Source organism: Zea mays, chromosome 3 (assembly GCF_902167145.1).
Source record: "Zea mays cultivar B73 chromosome 3, Zm-B73-REFERENCE-NAM-5.0, whole genome shotgun sequence".
Taxonomy (NCBI): domain Eukaryota; kingdom Viridiplantae; phylum Streptophyta; class Magnoliopsida; order Poales; family Poaceae; genus Zea; species Zea mays.
The window spans coordinates 25,921,352-25,932,682 of NC_050098.1; the positions used below are offsets into that span (position 1 = coordinate 25,921,352).

The 11,331-nt window shown below is 50.9% G+C and overlaps 1 protein-coding gene across 1 annotated transcript; it reads right to left on the reverse strand.

The window, feature by feature from the left end:
- Positions 1 to 2,077: 2,077 nt before the first annotated feature.
- Positions 2,078 to 3,081, reverse strand: LOC100275195 (uncharacterized). The gene has a single exon (NM_001149344.2). It carries the CDS (start codon positions 2,948 to 2,950, stop codon positions 2,342 to 2,344), a length of 609 nt encoding a protein of 202 aa, NP_001142816.1. The 5' UTR covers positions 2,951 to 3,081; the 3' UTR covers positions 2,078 to 2,341.
- Between the last annotated feature and the right edge of the window lie 8,250 nt (positions 3,082 to 11,331).

Below are 11,331 nucleotides of genomic sequence, written 5' to 3' on the forward strand. Positions count from 1 at the left end.
TGGTGGCCCTTGCGGGGAAGTTTTGTTCCCGGCTTTGATTTGAGAAGAGAAGCTCACTCGGTCCGAGGGACCGTTTGAGAGAGGGAAGGGTTGAAAGAGACCCGGCCTTTGTGGCCTCCTCAACGGGGAGTAGGTTTGAGAGAACCGAACCTCGGTAAAACAAATCCGTGTGTCACACTTCATTATTTGCTCGTGATTTGTTTTGCGCCCTCTCTCGCGGACTCGTTTATATTTCTAACGCTAACCCGGCTTGTAGTTGTGTTTATATTTGTAAATTTCAGTTTCGCCCTATTCACCCCCCCTCTAGGCGACTATCATCCCCATAACTGAGGATCATCTAACACTAAATCGCAATTGAGTTCTTCAATGTTTACGGACGACGTGATCACATCATCACATATCAAGTGATTCACACAACCTCTCGTTGTTCGTTACATGCCCGTAGACGTAGTGTATAGTGTACTAGTCCTTGTATTATATATGTGTATATTTTTTAATCTCACATACTAATGATTGATCATTGATATATGCTTTAGAGGGTTCAAAAGTCTAGTTTTTTGTCCCAAACATTTCTTATACCGGTACCAAGTGATTTGTGATATCAAATCATCAAGAAAGTATTCATCTGTTAAAAAAAGAAAAAACAAGTCGATAGCTTCATAGAAATATAGAGATGAGCTATGAATAATTTTTTGAAGAGTAATACATATGCTTTAACTAATCCAAATAATGAGTTGATAGTAGTTGTTGTGGAGAAAGAAGAATCAGCTATTAGAAAAATGTTGACGCCCACATCAATAATAACAATGTAAGAGGTCTCTATGTTAGTTTTTGTAGTTTTCGCTCAGGGCTCTTAAAATGTTAGGACCGGCCCTGTTTCCATACTTCTTTGCCTCTCCTCTAATTTAAACCTCTGTCGGAGCGAGGGAGCCACCAGCCCACCACAACATAGAGAGGGTTTCTTTTGCCTTGCTTGGCATCCATTGTCGTATTACATTCAAGTATACATGTCCAATGGGTCGTGTAGGGTTGGCCCGGCCCGGGCACGAGAGGTACCAATCCAAGCCCGACACGGTTCAATATCGTGTGGGGCCAGACCATCACGAATTATCTAGGATTCTAGGACAGTGAATCTCTTGTTCTAAAGGACCTCCATTTCCATGAGAAATTATAGGCTACAAAATTCAGTTACATAGAAAAAAGTTATGTAGTATCTAAACCATGTGTAGATCTTCTACAACAGTCTAAAGAGGGAAAACCTAACAAAGAGATAAACTAATGACAACTTAAGAGATAAAGTTCGTTTGATCAACCTCCCCTTTATTTCTAGGGCTATTACACATTCCCAATTTGCCCCTAGATAGAGTCGAACAACTTAATCCGGATGTTGTTATGGTCTAACTCAAGATATGTAGATCCAACAGTCATGTGACCTTCATGAGATAGCTTTGCCTCAATGCAGACTCCTCATTCATGCCACATGTCGTCTCTAGTTTCTGTTAGAACTCCATTCGAGTTTTGAGGCTCAAACCAGAAACTGTCCGCCTGTTGGTTTTAAGGTCAAACCACCAAACCCTCTCGTGAGTAGCACATCTGATACTCCCTTCATGATCTACTCGTGTGTCACAGTCAGTCCTCGACTACCTGATCACCAAGTTATCCAATGTTTTCGCTTGACTTTGTCAACCTCATCTTGACCTGGTCAATACAGTCTACTCCTCCATGTACTCTTGCACTCCTCCATGTACTCTTGCACTTTTCAATGTCATCCACCTATGGTTGGTCCTCTAGCTTCTGTAATCCCTCAGTCCAAGCTCGACGTTTGTCCTTCACCACTCTTAATCCATCGACATGAACCTACATGATGTTCACCTTCATCATCGACCACCACCTTTATGCTCCATAAGTCAAAAGACATGTTACATAACAGCACACTCACACCATAGTTAGTCTTCAAACTCAACAAAAGCGGATCATTCCCTTAAGTTCATTACACTTAACATCGTGAGCACATATCTTAATTAAGAAGCCTGATTTAGAATTGATTTTTAGGATTTAAGTGATGATTCATTTTTGAAAAAGGTTCTCAATCTTCTTATTTTGTTTCCCGAGCACAAAAGCTTGACAATCAATTTGCCAGTCGTGCGTGTCTAGACGCAAAAAATAATGGCTTTACCAAAAAAAAATGGAAAACGCAAGAGAAAAAGAATAGCTGGAAGCTAGCTACTGTACACTGGGTAGTCGGTAGCCAGCTCAAGCTAGCTGCCGTTCGCCTAGCACCAGAGAAACCAAAGCTGCTCACTCCTGCGGCGCCCCGCTGGTGAACCGGCCGTCCGCCGCGTCACGGAACCTCCTCGATGGTGTCCAGCACCGGCTGCCACGACCGGTGGCGCCTCAACCCGCCGCCGCTCGACTTGCCTGCGGGGCCTGCGCGTACTTCATGTTTCTTAGTACTATCCGCGCCCTGCAGACCGGCGGTCTCGAGCAGCCCGAGCATCGGGTACACCCTGGCGCCATCGCTGCTGCAGGCCTCGTCCTTCGCGTGGCCCCGGCCCCGGCCCCCGGTCGCGCTCCGGCTGCCGCGGCGGGTGGACGTGGTGATCCTCTTCCAGGAGGAGGCGGCGTGGGAGTGGGACTCGGAGAGCGCGGCCATCTCGTCGTCGGTGAGCACGGAGTAGAGCATGTCCATGGGCAGGAGGAAGTAGGCGTGGCGCGGGCGGAGGAGCTCGGCGGCGGCCACGCCGGGGACGCGGCAGCCGACCGCGAGGCGGCTGGAGTCGCAGACGAACCGGCCCGGGTGGTGGAGCATGAGCTCCGACGCGCGCACCGGGCGCGCCAGCCGGGTGACGGTGCCGTCCGCGTGGATCACCTCGGTGGCTGCGCTGGTCGCCGCCGCCGAGGCGCCGCCCCCCGCGGGCGCCAGCGGTATGCACGACGGCGTGTTCCCCATGGACACGCACGCACGCACACCAACTGGAACGCGCGCAGCCAGGGGCAGAGGGGGTGGGGGTGGGGAGGGGTCGAGAGGTCGGAGGAGGGGACGAGACGGCGGTCGGGCGATGCCTTGGGGCCAGGGAGAGACTAGAGAGATGGTGAAACGGGCCGGGTATGTATACGGCCGGCGCCCCGCGCCCGACGCCGCGGCAGGCGCAGGCCAGGGTGGAAGCGCCGAGTCGTTGGCGCGGCGCATGCATGCAAGAGGACAAGCAAATGATTTTGATTACTCTGGTGATGCAGGAAAGCGCATCGCTCGCTTAATCACCTCCAGAAGTTCCTCCCCAACGCCCGCATGCGCTTGTACTACGTGGCAGGCAGCGAGAGGACGCGAGACAGCTATCCCACAAAACACACAGCTTGCATGCATTTGGACGCTCCGTCTCGGTGGGACCGTGGGAGGGAGGGATGTCACTGTATGTGCCGCTCTCTAGCATGGCATCTGTTATTCTGTTAATCACTTGTTAATTCTGCGGCCGGGTCTCTGTCACAGGATCGAAGGCACAGGCGCACAGCTGCTGAGTGCTGACCTTAGCTAGCCAGCTTGCTAACTCTAATCAGACACGCTGCTTTATTTTTTTGTTGTTGTTGTTGCTTGCGGGAAGCTTTTTCTTGCTTGCCTTTTTCAGACCTAGCTTGCTGCAGGCTGCAGGCGTGAGGCGTCTGCTGCTGCTCATTCTTAGGCCCTGTTCCAATCTCGCAAGATAAACTTTAGCAGCTTTTTTTTAGCTACTTTTAGCCATTTGTAATCTAAACAGGAGAGCTAATGGTGGTAATTAAAGCTAAACTTTAGCACTTCAATTCATATAGCTAAAGTTTAGCACGAAGCTAAAGTTTATCCCGTGAGATTGAAACGGGGCTTAGAATATGGGCTGTCCAGACAGCTTGACAAAGTCCGGCACCAACGGCCGTTTCGGCAGTGCTAGCTAGCCATTATTGAGTTGGAGGCCACAAACTGGTGATCACACGTTAACAAATAACAAAGCCGATTAGTAAGCTAGAGGTCTTTTGTTGTCATAAAGAGGGGCGAGGATAAGTAGTAGAGACCCAACGATCGATTGAACAGAGAAGCAGGCTAAGCAGCAGATTCAGCGGAGTAGGAAACTTGCGAATACAAGGTTAACTTTTCCTTTGTAGTTCTATTTGATGATAAGTGATTATCAACGGTAGCACTCTAAGATGCGAGTAGTAGTTGATTTTTTTATAAGCTATATTTTTATTTTTTGCATTTTATGTACTTTGTTTGAACTATATATTTTTCTTTAATTATATGCTATGTATTTTTTTACTAAATAAAATATTGTATTTCATTTTAAATAAGCTGGAAAATAAAACTTGGCACATGATGTGGCCAGCACATCGTGCACATGGTCGTGCAAAACACATTTTTGTAATGTAGATACCATTGTTTACTTAGTGAAGTTTGAAATAGGATGTGAGATACAAGATGAAATAGGAGAACTACTAGAGACAGACTAAGATAGCAGTAGGCTATGCAAGATTAATAGTCAGTCCTGGCCCAGACTAAGGGACCGTTTGGTTCCAATGAACTAAATTTTAGTCCCGGCATATCGAGTATTTGAATACTAGTTAGAATTATCAAATATAGACTAATTATAAAACTAATTATGTAGATGAGGACTAAATGGTAAGATGAGTATATTAAGCACAATTCACTCATATGATGCTACAATAAATATTTGTTAATCATAGAATAATTGGGCTTAACAAATTTGTCTTATCATTTAAGTTTCTCGGTTGGTTTTATCGGTTTCTCCAATGATTTTATCGGTTTTTCGTAAAATGAATTAAATTTTGAAATTGATCAAGATTTGGCGAATTTCGACGAGAAATCGCCGAAATCCCGTTTTTTGGCATCATGCGAGAAATATGGATTAAACTCTGGATGTGAAACATACTAGAGTTACTTTAGTGGTTGTCTCCAACGGCTTACCTATCTCATCATCTATCTCATTCACTATTTCAAACTTCACTCTACAAATAGTATTAAATAGTGTCATCTACATTGTCGCATCTGTTTTACATGATCCATCTAAAACAGACCAAACATGGGCCATATCATGTGCAAAAGGTTATATTGGTGCAAACATGCAAAAATAAAATCTCAGCCACCAAATCAACATCTAACGGTATAAGTAAAATTTTCACTTAAACCCTCCCACCTAGTTCTCTAGATCACTACATTTCTATCTCCTTTCCTTGGAATTTTTTAAAAAAAACATGTACTGTTATTCTCCTTGACGTCCTAGCAGCACCACACCTCTTGTCGTCGCCCTCTCCAATTTGCACGTCAAGCACACTGCTGTTGCTGCTATTCCATCAGAGAAAAATGCAGGGTGCCGCTGCACGTCGGAGCACGCTGCAGCTACCAGTTCATGGACATATGAAGCCAAAAGAAGTCATGTATGTATCCATCGGAGCAGGTTTAACCTTTGCACAGGATATGGCCCAACCAAACAACCCGTCATGAGTTGCCTTTAGGGATGAAAACGGTCGGTAAACATTAAAACCGTTTTCGTTTTCATATTTTTTATCCAAAATGAAATCGGAAACGGTTAAACCGGAAACGAAAACGATATATTGGCCCTCTTGCGTGCGGCCAGGAGCTCACCGCCCACGAAGCGGATTCATCGGAAGTGCAGCCCACCTACAGGCCTACTTCTCCCAGCTGCTGTTAGCGAAGCCGGATGGGTGCAGTGCACACAACATTATTTAGTCCTACCTCGCCCACCTATATGTCACCGAGGAAGAGTCTCATCTATATAACAGCCCGGGCCAGATGAAACGGTGGGCACTTGGGCCTGAGCGCCGATTATTGAGTGTGGGCCTTTAAATAGCCTACTTATTTTTTTGTTTTCGGAAAAATTCTGATACCTAAATTCGGTAAATTCCGATTGAAAACGGGAACCGATTAAAACGGTCGGAAAAATCTCATATTGTTTTCGATAACGATTTCGAAACAAAATTCCGATAACCGATGCCGGTTCCGAAAAAAACCGCTACTGCTGGTTTCGGTCGAAAAAAACCGAAAACCGTTTTCGAAAAACCAAAAAAAACCGAAATTGTTTTCATCCCTAGTTGCCTTTCTCTTCTCCCAGTCAGTGATAGGAGGCGACGAGCCAATTTTCCTTTCTCTTCTCAAGGTGCGACTTGGCGACGACGACCAACACGCACAAGCCTTCGCCGCTACCTGCGGTTCGTCAATTGCGTTTCCTTTCGACCGACGAATTTTTGTACTCCCTCCGTTCATAAATATAATAAATGACACCGTTGATTTAAAAAAAACTTTAATCACTCGTCTAATTAAAAAATAATAAGTTATTATTTATTTTTTATATATTTTAACACTTATATAATTTGTGCTTCATTTAAAATTTTAGGTTTTTTAATAAATATTTTAAATGTCAAAGTTTTCGAAAAAAATGTCAACATATATTTGTGAATGAAGGTTGAACTATATGATGCTATGTTGGTGACGGGCTTGGACTCAGATCGCGTCTTGTGGTGGCCTTGGCTCCAGATCAGGGTAAGACAACGATGTCGATCGAAACACATTGTTAGGAATGGTTGCCATATGAGGCATTAGACAGGGATAAGTGGGTATCTTCACCTATAAAAAGAAGAGCTGTACCGGCTGTAGGGGCATCAAAGAATCATTTTACAACAGAAATCTCTACTTCCCATTATTGTTCATCTCTCCCTCTCCTTCCCTCTCTTGTTCTCAAATCCTCTCTCTTCCCAGTTCCTTCTAGAATACGTTGGTTGCTGCTACTCCAAAATTGTCCAGAATCATATGATCTGTGATACTCTTGCTGTTGGTTCGAGCTGTGAGATTAGTGTTGCTAACATTTGGATCCCGGGGGTCCCTGGACCGACGAGTAAATTGTCGCTGCGTGTCCCAACCCAGATGGGTCGGCGCGAGACGGAACACAAGGGGGAAAACAGTAAGGGAAACCGTGGCCTCGTGTTGTCCTGCGCCCAGGGCGGATGTGCTTGCAGTAGAGGGTTACAAGCGTTCGCGTGGGAGAGAGAGAGCGTGAGCCTTGTGCGTCGGCCCGTCCTCCCGCGCGGTCACCTTCTCGTACGAGAGCTCTGGACCTTCCTTTTATAGATGTAAGGAGAGGGCCCAGGTGTACAATGGGGGTGTAGCAATGTGCTAACGTGTCTAGCAGAGGGAAGCCAGAGTCCTATGTACATGCCGACGTGGCTGTCGGAGAGGTTTTGGTGCCCTGTTCATGTGATGTCGTGGCTGTCAGAGGAGCGCTTGAGCCCTGTAGGAGCACAGCTGTCGGGGCCTTGCTGACGTCTCCTTGCTTCCGTAAGGGGCTGAGAACCGCCGTCGTCATGGAGCACGCGGGGTGCCATCATTACCTGTTTTACCGGGGCGAGCCAGATGGGACGTCGGTCTTGTTCCCGTAGCCTGAGCTAGCTAGGGGTAGGGTAATGATGGCCCCCCTTGTGACGTGGTCGGTCCGAGCCTGAGGTCGGGCGAGGCGGTGACTCCTCCGAGGTCGAGGCTGAGTCCGAGCCCTGGGGTCGGGCGAGGTGAAGACTGTCGTCCAAGGTCGAGGTTGAGTCCGAGCTCTAGGGTCGGGCGAGGCGGAGACCGTCTTCCGGAGTCAAGGTTGAGTCTGGGCCCTGGGGTCGGGCGAGGCGGAGACCGTCGTCCGAGGTCGAGGTGGAGTCCGAGCCCTGGGGTCGGGCGAGGCGGAGACCGTCTTCCGGAGTAGAGGTTGAGTCTGAGCCCTGGGGTCGGGCGAGGCGGAGACCGTCTTCCGAATTCGAGGTTGAGTTCGAGCCCTGGGGTTGGGCGAGGCGGAGCTTCCTATGGCGCCCGAGGCTAGACTTGGTGGCTGTCAGCCTCACCCTGTCGAGTGGCACAACAGTCGGAGCAGCGCAGGCGGCTCTGTTTTCCTGTCAGGTCAGCCAGTGGAGGGGCGAAGTGACTGCGGTCACTTCGGCTTTGTCGACTGAGGAGCGTGCGTTAGGATAAGGTGTCAGGCGATCCTTGCATTGAATGCTCCTGCGATACGGTCGGTTTGTGTGGCGATCCGGCCAAGGTTGCTTCTCCGTGAAGCCTGCCCGAGCTGGGCCTCGGTCGAGTCGAAGGTGTGCCCGTCGCTTGAGGGGACCCTCGGGCGAGGCGTGAATCTGCCTGGGTCGGCTGTTCCTGCCCGAGGCTGGGCTCGGGCGAGGCCAGATCGTGTCCCTTGAGTGGACGGAGCCTTGACCGGAATCGCGCCCATCAGGCCTTTGCAGCTTTGTGCTGATGGGGGTTACCAGCTGAGATTAGGAGTCTTGGGGGTACCCCTAATTATGGTCCCCGACAATAGCCCCCGAGCCTCGAAGGGAGTGTTAGTACTCGCTTGGCTTTTGTCGCACTTTTTGCAAGGGGACCGGCCTTTCTCGGTTGCATTTCGTTCCAGTGGGTGCGCGCGAGCGCACCCACCGGGTGTAGCCCCCGAGGCCTCGGAGGAGTGGTTTGACTCCTTCGAGGTCTTAATGCCTTTCGTGATGCCTCAGCCGGTATGGTTGTTCCCTCATGCGAACTGGTCGTTGCCCGGGTGCATAGTCAGGTTCCAAGTTCTCGGGCTGGTACGTTGACGCTATCAATGGTTTGGCCGGAGCCGGGTGTGCAAGAGCAGCCCCCGAGCCTCTGCACAGAGCGAGAGGACGGTCAAGGACTGACTCAGCTTTTTTCATACGCCCCTTCGTCACCTTTCCTCAAGGAGGAGGGGGGAAAGCGTCATGTTGCCCTTGGAGGGCGCCGAACATGGTGTCTCCAGTGAGTTGCTTACGGGTGATCCGAGTGGACGCCCATGCCCCATTCGATAAGGGTCGGCTAGTGGCCCAGAGGCGCGCTCCAAAAGTACCTGCAGGTGATTTGCCAGACCCGGTCCCGTTTGATAGGGTCCGAGGGCTCGATGCCTCCCTCTGATGGGATTCCGTTACAGAATCGCTCCTGTTGGTCTCGGAAATGTCCTAGGGTACCTCGGGAGTGTAGCCCAAGCCTCGGCCATGGATCGGACGTACCCAGAGTCATCCCTCGCTCTGCGTGCTCTAAGGCGGCTGTCGAACCCTTCGGGGGCCAGCCTACGAACCCCTGATCAGTAGTGGGCGCGGAGCCCGAGTGGCCTGAGGCGGCTGTCGAACCCTTCCGAGGGGCCAGCCTTCGAACCCCTGACCAGTAGTGGGCGCGGAGCCCGAGTGCTTTGAGGCGGCTGTCGAACCCTTCCGAGGGGCCAGCCTTCGAACCTCTGATCAGTAGGAGGGCTCGGGGCCCGCTTCCTTCGCGGAGAAGGATCCCTTTCGGAGTATCCCCTTTCCCGGTCCCTGTAGCAAGAGAGAGAAAGGGGAAGAGGAAAAGGATACGAAATTGAGCGATGTGGCGCACCTTTTTTGACGCGGTCATTATGGCGGAGGTGAAGCGTCGCCCGCTTCGCCTGCCAAAGGTGTCGCCTGCCCTGCCGCAGAGTTAATGCGACGAGACGAGTGGTTGGCGGGGCAGCCGTTGTGCGTGCGCGGACCGTTTGAGGAACGGAACACGGGAGCGCCGTCTTCACGCCGTGGGAGAGGGCTCTCTCGCTGTCCCAGGAGGGGACATGAGCTTGCAGACGATTTGACTGCTGCTTCCGTCCGCCTGCCGCCACCATTACTGCCGGTCCACTTTTGGCCATATCGACCATCGCGCCTTCTCCCGCGGCAGACTGACCCGTGACCGATGTGCTCGGTTGGCACTGTTGGGCCATGCGCAGGGTTGCCTCGAGTCGCGGCACCGGTTCTGTAGTCGAGAAGGCGCGAAAAATCGTTTCGGCAGAGGAGTTTTCGAGCGTTAAGACTTGTTCGGTCAGCGGAATCGCTTATCCGAGCGTGAGTTACTTATCGCAGAAGGTGATGAGTGAGGTATCCGTATCCCGGAGGTGTGGGAGTCCCTCGGCTCGGTCGGCCTTGCTGCTTACGTGTACTCCGTCGTTTTCAGGATCCCACTATCGAAGTAGTCGAAAAGCACGAAAGATGTTCTGGCAGAAAGACTTTTTCCGAGGAAAATTTTGACGCAGAGGGGGTTCCCCCCTTCTAGCCCCCGAGGGAGGGTCGGGCTTTGCCGAGGCAAGGCTGACCCTTCCTTGATGGTTAGACTTTATTTGTGTATGTAAACGAGGTATATGAACTACTTGAAAACATCTTAAGGGTAGAAGCGACGTAGCTGTCGGATATTCCAAGCGTTGCTGTAGACCTTGCCTTGACTGTTGGCCAGCTTGTATGTTCCGGGCTTCAAAATCTTGGCGATGATGAACAACCCTTCCTAGGGGGTGTGAGCTTGTGCGCCCTCGGGCGTCTTGTCGTAGCCGAAGCACCAAGTCGCCCACCTGGAGATCTCGGGACCGAACCCCTCGGGCGTGGTAGCGTCGCAGGGACTGCTGATACCTTGCCGAGTGTAGTAAGGCCATGTCCCGAGCCTCTTCCAGCTGGTCCAGTGAGTCTTCTCGGTTGGTCCGATTGCTTCGGTCGTCGTACGCCCTCGTCCTTGGGGATCCGTATTCTAAGTCTGTGGGCAAGATGGCCTCGGACCCATAGACTAGAAAGAACGGCGTGAAGCCCGTGGCTCGGCTTGGCATCGTTCTCAGACTCCAGACCACCGAGGGGAGTTCCTTCATCCATCGCTTGCCGAACTTGTTGAGGTCATTGTAGATCCTCGGCTTGAGTCCTTGCAGAATCATGCCGTTAGCACGCTCTACCTGCCCATTCGTCATGGGGTGAGCTACGGCGGCCCAGTCCACTCGGATGTGGTGGTCCTCGCAGAAGTCCAGGAACTTTCTGCTAGTGAACTGGGTGCCGTTGTCGATGATGATGGAGTTCGGGACCCCAAAGCGATGGATGATGTTGGTGAAGAACGCCACCGCCTGTTCGGGCCATATGCTGTTTAGGGGTCGGACCTCGATCCACTTGGAGAATTTGTTGATGGCGACCAGCAGGCGCGTGAAGTCCCCGGGCACCTTCTGCAAGGGACCGACGAGGTCCAGACCCCACACAACAAACGACCAGGTGATGGGTATTGTTTGCAAAGCCTGAGCGGGCAGGTGCGTCTGCCTTGCGTAGAATTGACATCCTTGGCAGGTGCGTACAATCCTAGTGGCATCGGCCACCGCGGTTGGCCAGTAGAAACCCTATCGGAAGGCGTTTCCAACGAGGGTCCGAGGTGCTGCGTGGTGACCGCAAGCCCTCGAGTGTATTTCTTGCAATAGTTCCTGACCTTCGGCGGTGGATATGTATCGCTGGAGGATGCCTGAGGGGCTGCGGTCGTAGAGCTCCTTTCCG